Source organism: Marmota monax, unplaced genomic scaffold (genome assembly GCF_021218885.2).
Source record: "Marmota monax isolate L192 unplaced genomic scaffold, Marmota_monax_Labrador192_F-V1.1 WCK01_AAM20220418_F8-fsc00061, whole genome shotgun sequence".
Classification (NCBI taxonomy): Eukaryota; Metazoa; Chordata; class Mammalia; order Rodentia; family Sciuridae; genus Marmota; species Marmota monax.
In genome coordinates, this window is record NW_026695230.1 from 11806940 (window position 1) to 11830035 (window position 23096).

Consider the following 23096-nt stretch of genomic DNA (forward strand, 5'->3'; position numbering starts at 1 on the left):
CTGTGATTACTGTTACATTTTGTTAAAATGACATACACACAGATATTCACTTTTCATTCACAATCACTAACGTGTAAACTCACAGAACACATTTAAAATCATATGACACAATTCTTTCCTCCTCAGCTCTGTGGTGGCCTGTGTGATTTCCTTTCCCTGGAATGCCTTTCTTCCAATTATTCTTCTGTCTATATTATTTATTCGAGGTCTTTTCAGAAGGCTTCCATGACTACTCAACCCCAGTGTGAGTGCTTTTCCATTTGGAACACATGGTGTTTATGTAGTTGCAACTCTTGTCTTCTGCATTATAATCTTACTGTTTTGACTGTGTCCTCCATTGGACTCTAAGTTTCCTGAGCTCAGGGACACATATGTGTGCATGAAAGGATCTCTAGCACTGAGCATGGTGCCTGGTAGGTAGTCTCATGTCACTAAGTACAAACTAATCTTTTGAACTCACACTCATCATATGCAATTACACAAAAACATAGCCAGTAAGACACTGTACTGATACACACAAAACCCGTCATTTTCATTCTTGTCCAAGCAAACTCAATCACTATGATTTATTCCCCATGCTCAGTCATTGTCACATTCCTTACATGCTGTCACCACCACTAGTCCATCACACACTCAATTACCGTGACAATTCTAATCCACAATCACTGCCACATACTGTTTTTTACACAAGTATATTCACCATCTGCACTCGGTAAAGCAGAATATTTATTCTCCTTCAAGTTGAGTTAATATGACAACAGTTCTATTTTTCACATTCGCTGTCACATGTTGTGTTTTTCATCCACACAATCCCTGACATATACAATTATGGTCACACACCGTCTTACAGTCTTTCTCCCACTCCCGCTTAACACTCTGCCACACTCAACGCCTGCATTCACTGGCCAGGGCTGAAGCGGCACGTCTGTGGGGTCGACTGGGGAATCTCAGCCCAGGCGGGCGCGGCCGCGCCCCGCCCCCTCATGCATATGCAGCACCTCGGCCCGGCAGCCCGGCCCCCAGACGGCCATTTGTAGCGGCGCTGGAGGCTGCGTTCCGCAGGCGCTGCGGAGAAGCGTAGAGGAGCGAGTCGCCGGCCGCTGCAGCCCCTGACCCCTGCGCTCAGTCGGCTTCTCCGCGCCTCGGGCGGCACCAAGTCAGCCCCGGGGCTTGCGCTGCCGCGCCGAGAGTCCTTCCTGGCAGCTCCCGGCGCTCGGGACCCCCGCCCGGCCGCTCGCCCGCAGCCCGCCGTCCGCACACGTCCCCGAAGCCGGGCCTAGGGCGGGCGGCGGCGGCTCGGCGCGGCTCGGCGCGGCGCGGCCGGGCTGGGCTCCGCGGCGTCCCCATGGCCGCGGCCGGCTGGCGAGACGGCTCCGGCCAGGAGAAGTACCGGCTCGTGGTGGTCGGCGGGGGCGGCGTGGGCAAGTCGGCGCTCACCATCCAGTTCATCCAGGTGCTTGGAGCGGGCCTACGGGGGCACCGGGGCGGCGGCGGGCGGGGGCTTGCGATACCTGTGGCGGGGCGGCCGCTGCGACCCCGCCCCGGAGGCGCCGCGCGGGTCGGGGGTGGGCGGGCTGCGGGCGCCGGGCCGGCTCTGCGCTCCTACCCTGCGGCCGCGGCGCCGCGCCCCTGCCTGCCCGGCGCCCGGCGCGGCGTCCCGAGAATCGGGCTTCTCAGGAATGTGGCCGGGAGGGCGGAGCTGGCAGGGTGGGAAGCGCCGTTCCACCTTATCGCTTCGACCCTTCGACCGAGGCCGGAGACCCACGGGAGCGGCAGCGCCTCGGAGCCGGGCTTCCTGCCCTGAGGGCCCCGGCGTTGGGCGCGTTCGGGAGCCCGAGCCCCGCGCGCCGCTTCTCAGCCGCACGCCGTCGCCTCCGGCGCCGTCGGTGCGAGCGCGGTGGCCACTTGGTCGCGTCTCTGCGCGGTTCGAGCCGGAGCTGCCGGCTTCAAGCGGTGTGTTTTTCTTTGTGTGTGTTTGCGCTTTCCTTACAAGTGATCTCTTAGGTAATAGGTCCGGGTGGGAGTGTTTGTAATGCCCCAGGGAAATGGTGGCTTCGAGGAAGTTAAAAATTTGCCTTGATAGGGGTGAGACCGTTTCCTAGGAATTCCTGGTGCCTTCCTGCTTCTCGCTGTGCCAAGGTGAAGTTTGGGATGAGCTAGTCTAGGAGATGTGGGAGTCGTGCGTTCAGTATTCTAACCACTCTCTCCCCCACCCCCACCCCCACCCCGTGCTGGAGGAGGAAAGTCGGGTTGTGTTAAAAAAAAAAAAAGGGAGGGGAGGTGGAATTCTTCATTCTTAGAAATTGCTTTTGGTGAGAGGTTTGAGTAATCTTTTTAGAGATTTTTTTTAAAAAAAGAAAACCCAGATATCTTCTCTGCTTTTGTCAACCTAAAAGGTGTGGCATATGCTTCGAGAGAACGGAGGTACCCTGCTCTACCAGGTAACAAAGATATTTTTTACTGTGCCAAGAGTACAGATGACAAAATATTTTTTCTGATTCTTGTTTCACCCATTTGTCGTTAATTGGGTTAAATAGCTATTTCATTAAAACCTATAATATTTGTAGTGACATTAAAATGCCAAGTACGGTAACATAAATGTATCACTTTTGTCATTGAATAAATGAACAGTAATTACTGCTATAATATCCCATGGAATTAAAAATCGCTGCTAAAACCTTTGTGTCCAGAAAGATATGTAATGAGCCTTTACAGCAAGCTCATTAGTGAGTTAAAAAAAATCACACTGAGTAAGAGGTGAGATTGGTTTGAGTTTAGCAGACAGAATCAGGGATGCTGTCACGTCGCTGTTTCCCCAGGGCCAAGAGAGACTTTTAAGTAACTGATAGCAAAGCAAAATAATTTATAACTAACCCTTTTCCTTCATGACTAGATTGATGGTTGGTGTTGGAGGGAGTCCAGAAATGGGAGGGCAATCTGGGTTCCAGTATCAGTGACTAATGTTAGTTAAAATTTAAACCCAAACATTTAAATTTGTTTGAGGAAGGGATCATCTGAAAGTAATTGGATCTATAAGTTAATTATTTAAACAAGGTATTGGAACTTTTGGTTTTGGAAATAGTATTAGAAACCATTAAGATGATGGTAATTGTTATCTTCCTAATGATTTTGTAGAATTCATTTGTTAAAGAAATACTTCCTTTATGAGTAGTATAGTATCTGAATGTGGTAGATGATATCAGATAAAGGTATGCATGAAAAAGACCTATATATAATACACACACACACACACACACACACACTCAACATTATTACATAAAGTATGGACTTTTTGTCATACACACATGAGGTTGTATCTTTTGCTCTGTTGTTTTGCAGGCTGTGAGAACACTGCCAAATATTTAGCTTCTCTGAGCCTCAATTTTCTTGTCAGTAAAATAGGTTTGATTACACATTCTGTATAACTTCTAAATTATAAGAAAGGTCTTAATTTTGTACTTAGCATGTAGTATGTGCTTTGTTAATGGTAGGCATTTTTATAAGTGTATGTTCAGTTCTGAAACATGCTTAAATTCAAAGGGAATTCAGATTTGCAAAAGTCAATTTGGGAAGGATTAATAAAACACTGTGTGGGTCTAGGAGTGTAGCTTAGTGGTAGTGCTAACCTAGAATGTTAAAGACCCTGGTTCTATCCCCAGCACCCCAAAAGGGGAAAAAAAAACACTGTGTAGTTTAGTAGGAAGACTGGAAATGTTATATGGGAGTATGGGGATGACGATGTGTTAGCTTGGAGAGAGGAGGCAGGTGGGGGTGGTGGGAGTGAGATAGGTGACTTGGGGCCAGTGAAATAGGAACACATAGGCTCTGAAGTTTAGGCTTTCTGGAGAAGAGACCTAACTATGCCATTTGGTCCATGGGTAATCTCAGACAAGTTACTTAACTTCTTAGTACCTCACGTTTCCTCTTCTGTAAACTGGGGAAATACAATGTACAACATCCAGTTGTGAAAATTAAAATGAGTTAACATGCCAAGGCTTAGAACAGTGTGTAGTTCATAGTAAGACTACATATGTTGATGTTTTTATTATTGTTATTATTTTGGCTATTGGGGATTGAACCCAGGGATACTGTACCATTGAGCTACATCTCTAGCTCTTTTTATTTTGTGTTTTGAAACAGGATCACACTAAATTGCCAAGGCTGACCACAAATTTGCAATCACTTGCCATCCTTTCACTTAACCTCCTGAGTTGCTGGCTGGGATTGAAGGGGTGTGCCACTGAGCCTGGCATTAAATTATTCTTAGATTATGTAATTGAAGTGTTTATCATCTATATTAACAGAGCTGCTATTTATTGTCTGACACTGGGGAGTTAAAATTCATTCTATTATAATTAGTAGAAACTGGAGGGAGAGGAGAGAGCAGAAGAATAATCATTTTAAACAAGGAAGTTCTCTTTGTAAATCAGTTATAGATTAGGGTGGCACAAATTGGTCTTTTTTTTTTTTAATTTTAGGGTTTTTTTTTTTTTTTTTTTGTATTGGGACTTGAACTCAGGGGCACTCAACCATTGAGCTACATCCCCAGCCCTATTTTGTATTTTATTTAGAGACAGGGTCTCACTGAGTTGCTTAGTGCCTCGCTAAATTGCTGAGGCTGGTTTGAACTCGAGATCCTCCTGTCTCAGTCTCCCTCCCAGATTACAGGCGTGCGCCACTATGCCATTTATTTAATTTTAGTTTTGAGAAAGGGCCTTACCAAGTTTCCCAGGCTGGCCTCAAATTTGTGATCCTCTTGAGTAGCTGGAATTATAGGCATGGGTCACTGTGCTGGCATATATATATATAAAATTTTTTTTTGTTGTAAAATATTTTATTGGGATGAAATGTTTTTTTTTTTATTGGTTGTTCAAAACATTACAAAGTCTATATATTTTTTAAAGACTTTGGAAATATTACATTGTTTTTATATGTTTCAATATATGTTTTCTATTCTGTTATTTATTTATTGTAGTGCAGGCAATCAAACCCAGTAGCTCATGTACTACTGTGCTATATCGCCCACCCTCTATTTTGTTACCTTCAGCAGAAAAAGTATAATAAACACATTTGGAAATGGCAAATTTAAAAACAACTTCTCTTGTAACTCCCCTTCCCCCTTTTTATTTTTTATTTTTTTAGTTGTAGTTGGACACAATACCTTTTATTTATTTATTTATATGTGGTGCTGAGGATCAAACCCAGCACTGCATACGTGCTAGGTGAGCACTCTACCGCCAAACCACAAACCCAGCCCCTCTTGTAGCCCTTTCTTTGACCCTAGATTTAGTTGTTATCTTCGGTGTATATGAAGAGCTGCAAAATTAGGAAATCAAATCAAAATCATAAATTGAAATGCATTTTCCATCCTCCCTCCCCTGTGGGGGGGGGGGCTTTTGAACACAGGGGTGCCCTGTCACTGAGCTATATCCCCAACTCTTTTTAGTTTGAAACAGGGTCTTGCTAAATTGCTGTGGCTGGACTTGAACTTGGAATCCTTCTGCTTCAGCCTCCCAAATTGCTGGGATTACAGGCATGTACCATTGTGCCTGGTTGCCTTTTCTGCTTTAAAAATGAATACAACAGCTGGGTGAGGTTGCACATGCTTGTAATACCAGTGATGCTGAGGCTGGCAGATTGCTCAAGGTCAGCCTCAACAACTTAGTGAGACCCAGACCCTAAGCAATTTAAGGAGACCCTGTCTTAGAATAAAAAGGACTGGGGATGTAGGTCAGTGGTTAAGTGCTCCTGGGTTCAATCCCTAACTGCCCCCCCCCCCAAAAAAAAAAAAAAAAAAAAACAACAAGAAAAAAAAATCATAGTGTATGTGATAAAATGTAAAGTATTGTTATTAAGAGTTACGTGAACTCCCTGTTTCTGATGTTTATAGGTTCTTTTGAAAAACATTTTTAAGTTCTCTTGATAAGTAGAATACCTAAGTGATGAGTAAATTCCAGTTAGGACATAATTTTGACATTGTACAGAGTGGAAGAGAGAGATAGTTTGATATTGGGGTCTTTTTTTTTTTTCTTCCCAGTACTGGAAGTTTAACCCAGGGGTGCTTTACCATTGAGCTAAGCTACTCCCTAGTCCTTTTTGTTAATTTTGAGGTAAGGTCTTGCTAAATTGTTGACCCTGACGTTAGACTTGCCATCCTCCTAACCCAGCCTCCCAAGTCATTTGGATTACAGGTATGTATCACCACATATTTGTATTCTTAGACTCCCTAACCAGATCACTCTGGTAGTCTCTCAGTCTCCCTTAAATTCTTCATGACTTCAATTCTCCATAAAATATTGGGTTTGGTTGAACAGATCTCTGCATCTTTGAAATTCTTACTGTGGTCAGGATTCTTAGGTTCTCTTAACCTCAGTTCCCCATTTGAAAAGGCAGAATAAACAGTACCCGTAGGATTTTTGGAGTAAATAAAATAAATGCTTGCAAATCATTTAGTACAGTGCCATCTACTGAGTAAGTAACTGATGATTATTATCTGGTTTTCTTTGCTATTCTTACTTCTATATCTCGATGTTCTTCCAAAACAAAATTTGTAATTTTTCATTTTTCCTTAACTCATAATCTAGTCTATTAAGTTTTGACTACCCTTCCCACCCCAAACCCATATACCTCCTCCTTCTCATTTCTGTCTTGTATTTAGGTGATGAATATTGATTAAATTTTGAGTTGTGAAAACTTTTTTTTTTTTTTTTTGTGGGGAGTTAATTTTAAGAAATGATGGGACTGGGATGTAGCTCAGTGGTAGAGCATGTTCTAATTATTAGCATGTGCCAGGTCCCCCTGGGTTAAATTACTAGGACAAAAAAAAAAAAAAAAAAAAGAAGAAATAATGAACTAATCATTGGATTTTGAATTAGTGCTTCTTCTGAAAATTTGGAGAAGAGAATATTACATGTTTTACAGATTTTAAAGTTAGATGTTCTCAGTTTCTTATTTTTTTTTTCTTCCCCTATATTGGGGATTGAATTGGGGGTGCTCTACCACTGAGCTATATCTACAGCTCTTTTATTTTATTTTGAGATAGGGTTTTTCTAAATTGCTCAGGTTGGTCTTGAATTTGGGCTCCTCCTGCCTCAGTCTCCTGAGGATCTGGGATTACAGGTGTATGCCACTGTCCCCAGCTCCAGTTTCTATTTTTTTAGCATCCAAACTTTTTATTGAGCAGTTTGTTATGTTTGAACTCTAGGGGTTAGCTAATTTCTCACATCTTGAATTTTAGTCAATCTTAAAACCTGTTAGTCTTGACTTGATTCAAACATTACTATTTACCTAGAGTTTGTCTTTTGCAGAGTATTGTTTTCATTGTTTTTTTTTTTTCCCTTGGGAGCAGAGATCCTGGAGAGATTTCAGGACTCCCTTATTTTTGTTAATAGTTACTTGATTCATGTGTCAAGGTTGTGAGTTTAAATTCCTGAATTGTCATTCCATTTCTACGTCTTTTTATTTTATTTTTAATTTTTTTAACACTTCTCAATTAGCACTATATATTTTTTTTCTCATCAATATTTTAAAAAATATCTTTATTTTTGTGTATTTATTTTTATGTGTTGCTGAGGATCGTACCTCACACATGTGAGGCAAGTGCTCAACCACTGAACCACAATCCCGGCCTCTACATCTTTTTTCAAAGTTTACCTTTCTTTAAAAAAATTTTTTTTTAATTTATTCAATTTTACGTGGTGCTAAGGATTGAACCCAGTGCCTCACACAGTGCTAGGCAAGTGCTGTGCCACTGAATTCCAGCTTCCCATTTCTACATCTTGAAGACACTTCTTCAATTAGAAGATACTTCTGTATTTTATTTAGAGACAGGGTCTCATTGAGTTGCTTAGCACCTTGCTTTTGCTGAGCCTGGCTTTGAACTCTCCATCCTCCTGCCTTAGCCTCTGGTGAATCTCTTGATTTTAAACTTTGTGTGCATGTGTGAGCGTGTGTGTTTGCACATGCATGCGATTTCAGTGATTTGGGAGGCTGAGGCAGGAGGATCACAAGTTCTATGCCAGCCTTCTGCAATTTGGTGAGACCTTGTCTCAAAATAAAAAATATAGCTTGTGGTAGTGCATCCCTGGGTTCAGTACCCAGTATGTGTCAGGGGAGTACCGGAATTATGAATGTTAAGTGTTAAAATGATATCTGATAATCCTTTTGTAAAAAAGTTAACCTACATTTCTCAAATGCCAGCATGTTACTATATTTGCTTTTTCCTTCCAATATAAACACATTAAAAAAAACCCCATTGGCTTGTAAGTTGACATTTTCCCCGCCTCCATCCTTAAAGACCTCTGTTGTTATTTTCTAAGAACAAGGGCATTTGCTTACATAAACACCATACAGTAAACCGAAACCAGAAGTTAACATTAATATATTACTATTACCTAATTTGTGGATTTTGTTTTTTGGATTTTGCCAATTGTCCCAATAATGGCCTTTATAAGAAGATTATATGATGCATTTTATATCCGTTTCTTCTTTAATTTGGAAGAGTTTTTTAGTTTCTTAAAGAGTACAAATTAGGGCTGGGGTTGTGGCTCAGTGGTAGAACGCTCCCTAGCATGTGAGAGGCCTGGGTTCGATCCTCAGCACCACATGAAAATTAATAAATAAACATATTGAGTTCAACTACAACTAAAAAAAAAAATGAGTACAAATTAGTTATTTGTAGAGTCTCCTTAATTTTTATTGACTACTGTTTCTTTGTGATTAAGTTCAGGTTATGTGTTTTGGGGGGCAAGAATAACAAATGCTTTGTTCTCATTGCATTACATTAGGAGACATGAGGTAATATTTATATTAACCTTTTGGCTCAACAGTCCCAAATCTAGTATTTTACCCTCAAGATATATTTCCAGCAGTGTGAAAATAATAGGCACAAGGTTGTGGCATTATTTGTACTTGCAAAAATTAGAAGCAACCTACTAGGTAGGAGGAGTTGAATAACATGATATATTCACCCACTGGAGCATTATTCAGCTGTAATAAAGAATGAGAAAGGCCTTGAAGTATGGAGTGCTTTCTAAAGTACATAGTTCAGTGAAAAAACTAAAGTGGGAAATGATAAACAGGAGGCTTTAATAAATACTGTAGAAAAGAAGAGGAAATAAGAAAATACATATGTATTTGTTTCTGGGGACAAAACTAAAACAAGAAGAATACATGAGTGATTGATGATAAAATTGGTTACCTGGAGAGAGAGAGAGAGTAGGAATGAGGTGGAAGAAGAAATGGGAACAGTGATCCTTTTGACTTTTGGAACCATGTTAATGTTTTACATACTGTATATAAATAGCAAACATAGCAATAGAATCAGGTGATGAAGGAAATAAGTGTTATGTGAAATACAAACAAGTGATCTGAACCTTATTTAGATAACTTCTGAACCCAGTATTTGTACTATGTCCTCAGGATAAAGACAAAAAGAACTTGAAGCAAAGGTTGAACTGTAGTTGATGGTTTTTTTTTTTTTTTTTTTTGGTTACAGAGGCATGAGTTTGCAATTGTGTGTATTTTTCTGTACTGAGATTAGCAAATAAGTAAACATATTTTGAAAAATGGGAGCAGGTTCTCACTGTTGGAGGAAGGGAGCTATAAACGTGGAAAGGGTGAATGTGACAATGAACTCTGTTGTTTGACTGAAATTGGAGATATTGGTTTAACCTTTTAAAAGTATGTAGATACAGAAATACAGTACAGGTATGTGGATGCACATGCACACATGTATACATTTTCCTTTTTTTTTTTTAGTTGTAGATGAGCACAATATCTTCATTTTTATTTGTTTATTTTTACATGGTGCTGGGGATGGAACCCAGGGCCTCACACATGCAAGGCAAGCACTCCACCACTGAGGCACAACCCCAGCCCCATGTATATATTTTTCTTCCATTTCCATTCACAGGGCCCAGAAACAGGGACACCTTGTTAGAATTGAGACCAACTAGCACCAGATCTTGGTTTCTAAATGCCATTCTCTACTAGAAGGAACTTTAGAGAAATGTCTGATTCTAGGGTTGTGGTAGGAAGAAATACAAGATGAGCCTGTAGTATCTTGTATTTTCAAGGGTCTTATAATACAAGACACTACAGGCTCATCTTGTATTTCCAGAAAGTAAGGAATTACTTAAAAAAAAAATTGGAGATGATGGGGACTACCATTGACTTACTAGGGGACAATTTAATAATTGAAATGAGATAATTGACTCCATGATGATAAATGATTGAGAAGTTTTTGATGTAGAATTCAGTCTAGTGAATAAACATTCAGGATACAGTGGAAACTTTTGATGATCTCTCTCTCTCTCTCTCTTTTTTTTTTTCCCCGTTTTGTTACTGGGGTTTTTGAATTGGGGGTGCTTAATCACTGAGCCATATCCCCAGCCCCACTAGGTAGTCTAATCTTACGGGATTACAGTTGTATATACATCTGTTGTTGACAGAACCTAACTACTTGGTTATGCTAATGAGATGTAGTCTTTTTAATCACTTTATCTGGGTATTGAATGAATTTATGCTTCAAGGAATCAAGTTGAGGCATCAAGTTGGGCTTACTTCCTCTCTGTTTAAAGAGAAAATTTTTTTTCTACTTGCAATTTTTTATTTTTAAATTTGTTCTAATTAGTTATATATGACAGCAGAATGCATTTCAACTCATTGTACACAAATGGAGTATAACTTCATTTCTCTGATTGTACATGATGTGGAATCGCACCATATGTGCAGTCATACATGTACCTGGGGTATAAAGAGAAAACCTTCTAATTTTGTAGCCAGATATTTTGGTAGGGAACTATTGATAAAAATAGGTTAGGACAGTATACATTTTGGCAATGGACTCTTTTTTTTTTTAATATTCTTAGTTTTAGGTGGACACAATATCTTTATTTTATATTTATGTAGTGCTGAGGATCAAACTCAGTGCCTCATGCATGCTAGGTGAGCACTCCACCACTGAGCCACAAACCCAGCCCTTGGCCATTAACTGTTAATGTTTTCAAAACAACTCTCTCCTTTTATATCAAGTGTCTTTTGCTATGTAGATGTATTTTATTTTTTTTTCTGTGTTCTTTTTTTCTACTGGGATTTAATCTTAAAATTATTCATTTTCTCTTCTTCTTCCTCTTCCTCTTCCTTCTCCTCCTCCTCATCCTCTCCATCTCCCAGGGATTGAACCCAGGGGCGCTTTAACACTGAACCATATCCCCAACCCCTTTGTTTATTTTATATATATTATATATATATAAAATATATTTATCAGGATATGACTAGAAGTTTTTCTCTGTTCCCAAGTTTCCCCAGGGAAAGGATGAAACACTTAAGGACTGGGAAGATTTCATGTTTTGCATTTTTTTCTCAATTATCTTTTAAATATCTGCTATTTGTGCTTTGGGTTCTCTGAATTTTTTTTTTTTTTTGCTATGTAGAGGTATATCCTCAGTCTTCTATAATATTCATATCATGTTTGTCTAAGTCAATCAACGAAAAGAATAAGCTATATTCATTCTAGGAAAATTTGTTAAAATTTACATCTGTTTAAATCTCAGATTTAATGCCCTTGGCTGAGAAGTCAAGATATTAAGTCTTATATTAAACAATGGTAATGTTTTCTTATCTTTTCTTAAGGCCACAAAACTTGTATTTTTCTGAATCTTAATATTGTAAAACAAAGATTGGGGTTTTTCATTGTGCAAAGAATATGTATTTGTTCATGAAGTTGATTTTGGTGTTGGAAGTAAAGAACTGGTCATCCTCAGGATTGCTTTAAGGGACTGAGATTTCCATTCTGTTCTGTTGTAGGAGGGCAGATGGATACTGGGAAGTTTCAGATTTTTGGACAGTATCAGTAGGATTTCAACAAATGAGAAATTCTTTTAAATCCTCTAAAACATTCAGCCTATTCTGAGCTGTTAGCTGAGAGGTATTATTTTAGAGAATTGTTGAAAGGGATGCTTTTTTTAAAAAAACTGTTGGAGATCAGACTTAGGGCCTGACACATGCTAGGCAAGTGCTGTACTAGTGAGGTACATTTCAGCCCAGTTTTTAAATCCATTACATCTTAGCTTTCTGCACTGAGGCAAGTGGAAGAGACGGGGGAGACAGAGGTTTGTGTGTGTGCATGCTTACACATCTCTAAAATGTGAATCACAGCACAGGTTTTCTTGCTGTAGGTATAGAAAATGGAATGGCCTAGAAACAAAAGAGATCCTTTAGAGAGTTTGTGTATAGTATGTGTTTGTGGATGTAACCTGAAGTATGCTTATATTGCATTGAATATTATAATAGTTACCTTTTTCATGATTTTATATATAAACTTTGCTGTTGCCTTCCTCATTTTCTAAAATGGAATTAATTGCCATATATTTCTCACTATAGTACTTTTAGGGAATATAATTTATAATTTTAAAGATATTTTAAAGGAATTCTAGTGTTTTCCAAATGTGTTACTATCACCCTGTAATCTATGATGTAATTTTTTTTTTTTTTTTTAGTTCTAGGGACTGAACTTAGGGGCAATTTACCAGTGAGGTACATCCCCAGACCTTTTTTATTTTTTATTTTGAGACAGGCCCTTGCTAAGTTGCTTTGGTTGAGGCTGGCCTCGAACTTGGGGTCCTCCTGCCTCAGTCTCCTGAGTCGCTGGGATTTTAGATATGTGCCACTGTGCTTTGCCTGAAATCTGAAGTGTAACTAATGACCTTTGGAAAGGTATTGGAAGGCTGATTTTGTATTGTTTACTTGGAAATAAGATCTTGCGCTTTTTGCTTATTCCTAGAATAATTTGTAATTTCAGTTTGAATATCACCTTAGTTTTTAAATAATTTAATTTTTTATTGGTGCATTATAATTATACATAGTAGTTGAATTCATTGTGCCATATTGAGTAATTTAAATTTGGAAAAAGGTTGAGTGGTTCCTTCTCAAGGCCTTGGGAATACTAGACAAGTTTATACAACTGAGCTATGGCCTCAGCCCTGTATAAAACTTTATTTAGAGATAGAGTCTCACTAAATTGTGGAGGTTGGCCAGAATTTGATCCTTCTGCCTTCCATCTCCCAAGTAGCTGGAATTATAGATGCCTGTGCCACCTCACCTGTTTGACTGTGTCCTTTTAATTATAGATTTCTTGCTTCATTGGGTTAAAGTAAAAGAAAATGTAAAATCTCTGTTTTAGAACATTAAGACTTTTTTTCTTCACAGGGGATGGCACATACCTATAATCCCCACTACTTGCTCTATGTTCAATTCTTAGTCCTGCTGGGGTGAGTGTGGAGGGGTGGAGGACCAAAAAAAAAAAAAAAATACTGGATGTAGTGTCACATGCTACAGCCCTTCCCTAGCAACTTGAGAGACTGAGGTAGAAGGATCACAGGTTCAAAACCAGCCTCAGCAATTTAGAAAGGCCTTATGCAATTTAGTGAGACCCTGCCTCTAAATAAATAAATAAATAAATAGATAGATAGATAGATAGGGTGGGGGCTGAGGATGTGGCTCAGTGGTTAAGCACCCTGTGTTCAGTCCCTGGTACTCTTCCCCCATCACCACCAAAAAGAAAAAGAAATTTACAATTGATTTTTGTAGCCATTCCTAGAATATAAGTGGAGAATATTTGTAGCATATGAGGTACAAAGTTTTACACAAATATATTAAAATGGAACTTGTCAATAATATTATAAATTTTTTAAATTTTTAAAAAAAAAATTTTTTTAGTTTTCGGCAGACACAACATCTTTGTTTGTATGTGGTGCTGAGGTTCGAACCTGGGCCGCACGCATGCCAGGCGAGCGCGCTACCGCTTGAGCCACATCCCCAGCCCCATTATAAATTTTTTTATATCCTTTTTTATGCCTGTTAAATCTGTGAGGCTCTGAAGTAGTTTTATTAAATCTTTTGTGAAGACCTAATTTTTCCATGCATTTCTGATTTTGCTTTTCTTTGATGGTATATTATTTATTATATAAAAGTTAGAATGATTAAATCTTTCTTTTATCATTAAGTAGTATCATTCTTGTGTATTTTACCTTGTATTTCATCCTATAATATTAATATTGCCATTCTTGGTTTTTGTGTTTGTATGCATTTGCTTGACTTTAATTGTATTTAACATTTTTTTCAACTTTTTTTTTTTTTTGTACCAGGGATTGAACCCAGAGGGGCTTACCAGGGACATCCCCAGCCCTTACAGATGGGATTTCTCTGAGTTGCTTAGGGCCTTGCTAAGTTCTTTTTTCACTTTTGTGAATAGTATATAATGTTTAAAAATCAAATCTGAGATTCTCTGTTAGTGGAGGAATCCAGTGATTTGTGAAATCTGTGTAAATTTGTTTTTATTCTTTTTTTTGTACTTTATATTCTTTGTTTTTAACCTTTAACCATTGTTTATACAGACTTGAGCAAGTTTGTTTATATCATTTTATTTCCCTTGTATTGAGGGTATAAAAGTGGAAGTTATTTCAAAAGTAGAGGTTATTTCTAAGGAACTTCTTTCTTGTGATTGCTTTTGTTAGTCCTAAGTCGCCTAATGAAATTAAACAATACAGCTTCCGTGTTTTTGTTTTTAAAGAATTCTAGACATGGAAAAATTTATATTGTTTGTCTAAGAAACAGCAACCTGTGAGTCAAATTTGGGTCTTGATTCAACTGCTGTATGACTGTGTGGCCATGGACAAGTCAATTCGCTTTTCTGGATTCAGTTTCTTCATTTTTCAAATGGAAGGTTTGAAGTAGGGAAAGATTCTGTGTCTGATTGACCTTGGCAATATTTAAAACCCTGTAAACACAAGGATGTAAACAAGTATTTTAGTAGGACTTTGTATCTTTTGTGTGTGTGTGTGTGTGTGTGTGTGTGTGTGTGTGGGTGGTTGGGGATTGAACCCAGGAGCTTACAAATGGTAGGCAAGTGCTCTGCCACTGCAGTTAATGCCCAATCTGTTTACATTTTATTTTGAAACAGGATCTCAGTAGAATGCCCAGGCTGGCCTGGAACTTCAGCCTGTCTCAGCCTACTGAGCAGCTGGGATTCTAGGTGTTAAGGGTCTCTGTGCCCAACCTAAGTCTTTGTATCTTTAGATTGCTTGGCCTGAATGTATGCCTTTTCGTTCGTTTGTACACTTTGTTCTTCCTATTTAGATTTTGAGAATCATAGATCAGGAATACATTTGTAACATAGAACTAAGTGCACAGGAAAATATTTGTTGCTGTTTATTAATTGCTAATATTAGGCCTTAGATAGGAAATAGAAAATAACTAGGGAAAAGATATTAGGAAAGATGAGTAATATCTGTTATAGGATAGCTTCATAGCAGCCTATTAATGAAGAGAGCAAAGAACTGGTTTTCATTTTTAAATTTCAGAGCATCTCTGAAATGAGAAGATCAATATGGCAGATGCACATTTGAATCCTGAGTTTTAGAAGTTTTAGCAATTGATCCATAAGCATTCAGTTTTATCCAAAAAAGTCTTTGGACATAGTAGTCATCATTAATTTCTTTCTGGAAATTCTGACTCAGGAAATGTGAAACAGACTTGAGGGTAATGTCTTAAGGAGTCACTACTTTTGTCTTATTTCCTGGTGGGTTTTCTCCTAATGCCTTGTTTTTGGTTAAATGATGACATGTGGTTGAGATTATAACAGTCAGCAGTTTGTTAGCTGAAAGAGAAAGAATACTAACCAGTCAAGTCAAACTGCAAAGGAAGATTTGTGATAATAATATAATTTAAATTTCAGAAATAATGTAGAAAAATAATGTGGACTATTAAATTTGTAATTTTGCCCTTATTGCTTCTGAATTTAAGATGCATCTAGTAAATAAGGTAGGGAGTTTGCCTTAGGTGTGTATGTGTGTGTATATGCACAAGCCCATATAGCCTTATACCCTCTCTTATGGGAACTGAATATAGGGTTATAGGCATGTATTTCAAACCAAGAAAAAAATGCATTTAAAGTTAGAGTGTGCTTTGTGAGTTTTTAAAATAAAAACACGGAGATAAAAATGTAAAACAAAGGTGTAAGTTTGTGATAATTTAATAACAAGTTATAGATGTTTAAGTAGATATAATGGTAAAGCTTACTCAAGCACTGCATTAATTCTTATTTTCATATACTGCATGGAGCCAACCCAGGGAGCTCTACCACTGAGCTCCATCCACAGTCCTTTTTGTTTCTTAATTTGGGACCAGGTGTCACCAAGTTGTCCAGCTTACCTTAAACTCTTGATTGTTGTGCCTAAAGTCTCCCCAGTAGCTGGCATTACAGGTGTACACCACCATGCCTGACTAATGTTAAAAAATTTCTTATAACCACTGCACTATTTTATGGTGTTAAAATTCTTTTCATTTAGTTTAATGTTAAGAATGCCAGTCGAAATGGTGATGTTATTTTTGTTTTTGTAAGTTCCTTGCCATTATGAAATCTTATTTTTTTGTGAGATAGGGTATAACTGTGTTACCCAGGCTGGTCTTATAACCGGCTTGGTACTGAGGATGTAGCTCAGTGGTAGAGTACTTGCCTAGCATGTACATGGCCCTGGGTTCAAACCCCAGCACCACAAAATAAAACATCAAACACCCGGGCTCAAGTGATCCTCCTGTATCAGCCTCCCAAGTAGCTGGGACTATAGTGTGCCATGGTTTATGATCATTATTTTAGTAGGTCTGAAAATATTATGGAAATCTTGTCTTCTGTTAAAATGTTAGATTGTGATTCTCAGTTTTTAATTTTATAAAACTAAAGTTTTTATGTTTATTTTATAGATTTTTTTTTTTTAATTTCCTATATCATTGCAGATTAGCTGAGTGTGGTGTAAACCTGTAATCCCAGTGATTTGGGATTCTGAGGCAGGGGGATTGTAACTTGGAGGTCAGCCTCAGCCTTATAACAGGACCTTCAGCAACTTAGAAAGACACTGTCTCAAAATAAAAAAGAAAAGGACTGGGAATGTAGCTCAGTGGGAAAGCACCCATGGGTTCAGTCCCCAGTACCAAACAAATAAATAAACAAATAAAATCATTGTGAATTACACATATAATTTAGATTTCTTTGTAGTAGTTTCAGGAAGAAGCCATTGACTGAGCCGATTAATCAAATGAAGTTGTCTGACATGGGTTACTTTAGTTTGTGGTTTTAGCTGAGCAGTACATGGTGCACAGCTGTTGCTCCAGCAGCTTTGTTCCAGCTGTCCTGCTTGCCTGTCAGAAAATACCCTGCATTCCTTTTTTTTTTTTTAAACAGAACTTTTTGTAATGTTCTATACTTTCTTACTTAAATGAATCTTAGTAATTACTTTAATAACTTTTCTTCACTTTTCAGCCTATGAGTAGCTACTTAGAATGATGCCACAATGGATTATGTATAACAGATTTAATAAGCCTGGTCTATTTATATATATATTTTTATTGTGAGTTAATGTAGTTGTGAAAATTTACATAAGACAAGTGATTGATATTGAAAAAGGCACCAAACTTGAGAGACAGCTCCAAAACAAGTAGCTGAATATCTGGAAAATGAAACTGGCATATCACCCCACATCCTGTAGTGGGGATTGAACCAAGGGGTGCTTTACCACTGAGATACATTCCCAGCCCTTTTTATTTTTATTTATTTATTTTTATTTTGAGGCAGGGTCTCACTAAGTTACCTAGGGCCTTGCTAAGATGTTGAAGCTGGCTTTGAAACTTAGGATCCTCCTGCCTTAGCTTCCCATGTAGTTTTTTATTTTTAGACAGGGTCTCACTAAGTTGCCCAGGCTAGACTTCAACTTGTTATCTTCTGCCTCAGCCTCCAGAGTAATTGGGATTATAGGGTGTACACCACAGTACTGAACTTACTATTACTACTACTATTACTATTACTACTACTACTACTACTACTACTACTACTACTACTACTACTGGTCCTGGGGATCAAACCCCAGGGTACTTACCACTCAGCTACATCCCCAGTCCTTTTTATTTTTCATTTTAATATGTTCTTGCTAAATTGCTGAGGCTGGCCTTAAATTTGAAATCCTCCTGCCTCAGCCTCCTGAGTTGCTGGGATTACCTTGCTGGGATTACTGTACCCAACTCCTGTTTATTATTTATTATTTTTTTAAATTCAATTTTATTTTTGAAGCCAGGGATTGAACCCAGGGGTGCTTAACCACTGAGCTGCATCCCCAGCCCTTTTCATATGTTTTTTCGAGACAGGTCTTGCTAAGTAGCTTAGGCCCTTGATAAGTTGCTGAGACTAGCTTTGTACTTTGGATTTTCTTGCCTCAGCCTCCTGAGCTGCTAGGATTACAGGCATGTACCACCATGCCTGGCTGTTTATTATCTTTTTAAACACGATTTACATATAGTTTTTTTTGTGAGTTTTATGAAATTTCTGTCATAATTATTATTATTATTTTTTTGATACTGGGAATTGAACTCTAGGACACTTAACCACTGAGCCACATTCCTACTCCTTTTTGTATTTTATTTAGAGATGGGGTCTCACCGAGTTGCCTAGGGCCCTGCTAAATTTCTGAGGATGGCCTTGAACTCAAAATCCTCCTGCTTCTGTCTCTTGAGCTGCTGGGATTACAGGTGTTCTCCACTGCACCTGGCTTCATAAGTTAAGTAGTGAGAATCTGGGTCTGGGGATGTAGCTCAGTGGTAGAGTGCTTTCCTAGCATATACAAGATCCCTAGCTTTGGGGGGAAAAAAATTCTGTGAGAATCTTGATTCATTGTTTAATTTAGAATAATGTGTTTAGTTGAAATTACTTATATCATTATAAGTAGAGTGTATCAAGTGCTGTTGTATGATTGTTAATAAAGGTTGGATAATGTTAGTGCTCAAAATGTTTTTGATTGTGTTTTATATTTTGGATTTTCAGATTAGGATTATTTAGTCAGTAAAGTCTATGCAGATAATTCCAGAACCTAGAAAGATTTGAAATCTGAAATGCTCTGGTCCCAAATGTCTTAGATAAGAGATACTAGATCTGTACTTTAAAGTTTTGTTGTTAAAGCTCAGAGGCCAAGAGTGGTGATGTATGTCTGTAATCCAGCTGTTTGGGAGGCTGAGACAGGAGGATCTAAAGTTTGAGACCAGCCTGTGAAATTTAGGGAGACCCTTTCTCAAAACAAAAAAGGTTAATTCAGTAAGAAATTACTGACAATTACAGTAAAAAGGCTGTAATTCAGTAAGAAAGCACTCACCTGGCATGCTGGACGAATCTGAGTTTAGTCCCTAGCCCCTCCCCTATAAAAAAACAACAACATTGGTTTATATAATAATTTAAAGAGTTATCAAAATTATTTGGATTATATTTAGCATTTTGAAGCATTTTTTTCCTTAAGAATTTTTATAACTGACATTTAATTCTTACTAGGTTTTACATTTATGTAATACCCGCCCCCATGGATTGAACACATGGATGGCCTACTGTTGAGCTACAGAGCTATATTCCTGCATCCCCAGCCCCCCTTTTGAGGCGGGATCTTGTTAGGTTGCCTAGGTTGGCCTCAAACTTGTAAATCCTCCTCCTTCTCTCTCCTGAGTAACTGGATTACAAGTGTGTGCCATTGTGCCCAACAATTCTTTGCTTTTCAAAGAACTTTTACACAAATTCTTTCATATTATACAAGTTGTTACTGGTTTCATTTTATGCCAGTTGTTTATGATTGGAAGGCAGCAATGACATTGGACATTGGACATTGTTGTGGTCATTGTTGTGTCCATGAGGAAGTGAGGGTTGGGAAGAGTGGATCTGCCTTAAGACCTATAGCAAATAAACAGTGAAGCTGTCATTTAAACTGGTTTTCTTAACTTTTAAATATGGTGCCTGCCTGCCTTCCCTCCCTTCTTCCATCCTCCTATCCTTGCTTCCTTCCTTTGGGGGGAAAATGATTGTAGAGGGCTATACAAGAATCTTTAATAATTAGTAGGGAGGTGGGTATGTGTATTTTTCATATTTTATCTTGATAACATATTCCGAGGTCTTGTATAGTTAGCTAAGAACAGAAAATGTGCTCTTTACTCTTTTCATTTGATTTTATTTTTTGGTACTGGGAATTGAACCAAAGGATGCTTCACTATTAAGCTATACTCCTAGTCCTTTTTATTTATGTATTTTTATTTTGAAACAGGACTCACCAAGTTGTTGGAGGGTCTCACTAAGTTGCTGAGGCTATTCTTGAATTTGAGATCCTCCTTTTCCTCGTGAGTGGCTGGTATTAAAGGCATGTTCTATTGTGTTGAGCTAGAGAACATATTCTGAATTGACTTAACTATGTAGTCATATGGAAACTTAGCTGTTCATTTGGTGTTAAAGGTGTCATGACTTGGTTGACAAGTGTCTTTTGGGGGTTTCCTTTAGGGTGGGAAATGTTTTTTTCTCCTTGTCCTACTCAAACAACAAATAAAACTTGTGTACAAGTCTTATTACAGTAAAAAGTTCATATTTGAGTTTGTCAGGTGTGTGTGTGTGTGTGTGTGTGTGTGTTTGTTTACTGGGATTGAACACAGAGCCTTGCACATGCTAGGCAAATGCTGTGCCACTAAACTGCATCCCCAGTCCCTGTGGGTAAAACAGTTTTATGTAAATGTATGTATAAGGGTGTGTGCTGTGATTTGCTTTTAAAATTACTATACTTGGTTTCTGAAGATTTTTCCAAAGCTCTGTATCTGATTTCATCTTGATGGTTATAGGAACTGGTGATTAATTTTGCCTTGTATTTCCTATATGAAGAAGTGATGCCTTTGATTTTTCTCAGAACAAAATTGTTAACATTGTTGATGTACAAAGTGAAAGATTACACAATGTAGTTTTAGGTAAGTGTGAATTCAAAGAAAATCTTAAGTATCTTATACTAAACTCTGTGCTACGGCTTTTTGGCTCATGAAATTGACCATTTATTAAACGGATAACTTTCGGACGAAAAACATTATCATTGAGGGTTGAAAATTTTTTGGAGGGGAGTAGGATTATTTATTTTAAAAATATGCTACTCCCCTTTTGGTGGCCTTGTGAATGAAAGGGGTCTTTTTTCCAGGTGCCGGTATCATGATATTAGAAAAAAATGCTGTTGGAAGTTGTTCTTTTAAAGGCTTTGCCTTTATAATAATAATAATAATAATAATAATAATAATAATAATAATGAAAACCAAAAACAAGATATTAAAAAATATAGACTGTCTTTATTTGGGAATGTCTGCCTTTTTGGACAAGTGGGATGAGAGGGAGAAAGGAATTCTGTGTTTTTCTAACAAGGATGTGAAAGTAGGTACAGATTTAATACATTTTATCCAAAATGCTTGGGACCAGAAGTGTTTCAGTTTTTGGAATATTTGCATAGAATTTACTGGTTGAGCATCTCTAATCTGAATATCTGAAATCTGAAATGCTTCAAAATCCAAAACTTTTTGAGTGTCAACATGATGGGGATGCTCAAAGTGTTTGGATTTGAGAACATTTGGATTTTCATATTAGGAATGCTTGGTTTGTACATTTTCAGTTATATATTTGAGAAACTGGTGAGGGCTGGGGTTGCAGCTCAGTGGTAGACTGCATGCTTATTTCCCAGCACCAAATAACAAAACAAAAAAACCAAACCAATAACAAAAAGAAACTGATAAAAACATGTATTTAAGGGCATCTTTTTTTTTTTTTTTTTTCTCCAGTGCTGGGAATCAAACACCCAGCTTTTTGCATGCTAGTCCTCTAAGCTGCATCCCCTGTCTCAAGTTTATCTTTTGATTTATGTATTATGTTTGTTTAAGAGGAAGTGGTTGGGGTAGGTGAAAGGTGAAAGGTTAGGGAAGGTAGATTAAATACTATTGTTCTTACATTTAGATATTTAAATCATTTCGTTTTTTTTTTGGGAGGGATTACCTAGGAATTAACTCTTGGTATAAATTGGGCAGGTCCTTTGATATTGGATAGATCCTGTTGTATGTAATCTAAGGCTTGGGCTCTTGTATTGATTTTTTTTTTTAAACATTTATTTTTTGGTTGTAGGTGGACACAATACTTTTATTTTTATGTGGTGCTGAGGATCAAACCCAGGGCCTCATGCATACTAGGCGAGTGCTCTTCCTTTAAGCCACAACCGTAGCCCTTTTGTATTGATTTTTGAGAACTTGAAAAATACTTTGCTTTTGGTATGGTTTAATTTTTTTAGGTATTCTTTCACCAGTGTCCTCTCAAAAGCAGAGCCATTCATCTTGTTTTATTGGCAAGAAGAGCTGTGGTCCATTAAGATCTTGAAATGGACTGAATTTGGAAAACATTCCACATGGTAGTTTTTATCCGCCTCTTCTTTTTGAAGTGCTTTGAAATGAACCCAGGTCTTTCTGTATGCTAGATTCAACCATTTTTTTTGTGCAAAGGATTCTTTTATCAGTCTGGTAAACCTGTGGGCTTCTCAGAATTTTTTTTTCTTTTTTCTTTCTTTTTTTTTTTTTGTGTGTGTGTGCATGGCTTTGGGGATCAGAACCAGTGTTCTACCACTGATCTATGTCCCTAGCCCAGAATATTGTTTTTAATTCTATAAAATAAAATACATATGATTTTAAAGGAAACCGATTACATTTAAATACATAGGTCAAAATACTAAAAAATATCTGGGTGCAGTGGTGCATGCCTGTAATCCCAGCAATTTAGGAGGCTGAGGCAGGAGGATTCCAAATTCAAGGCCAGTCTCAGCAATATAGCAAGGCCCTAAGCAACTTAGTGAGACCCAGTATCGAAAAATAAAAAGGACTGAGGATGTAGGTCAGTGAGAGTGTCCCTGGTTTCAATCCCCTGCATGAGGGTGGAGACCAAAGAAACAAACTAAAAAACTCTTCTAGCATAGTTGCTATTCTGGTTTGTCTGTAACAACTATTATATAAAAATATCTGATTTGTTGACAATCACAGTGATTTGTTAAAGGGAATGCTAAATTTCTGTTAAGATGTATCAGAGATTAAAGTTACAACAAATTTAGTTTAAAGATTTAATTGGTTTTTATTTTTTATTCTTGGATCAAGAAACACCTCTTTCTATAAAATAGAGCTGATATTTTGGTTTATTCTGGGAGTACTTCCTTAATAAGTCATTTGTACACAAATCTTCATCT

The 23096-nt window shown here is 37.9% G+C and overlaps 1 protein-coding gene across 2 annotated transcripts in view; it reads left to right on the forward strand.

The window, feature by feature from the left end:
* Positions 1–1226: 1226 nt before the first annotated feature.
* The window catches only part of Rras2 (RAS related 2), an 83957-nt gene continuing 62087 nt past the window's right edge, over positions 1227–23096 (forward strand). The window contains exon 1 of one of the 2 annotated variants that reach the window (XM_046438232.2): positions 1227–1453. In XM_046438232.2, coding sequence (XP_046294188.1) covers positions 1346–1453 — 108 coding nt within the window. In that variant the 5' untranslated portion in view covers positions 1227–1345. Of the gene's footprint in view, positions 1454–1929; positions 1954–23096 lie in introns of those variants that run through there. The other variant, XM_046438233.1, reaches the window with a different exon arrangement.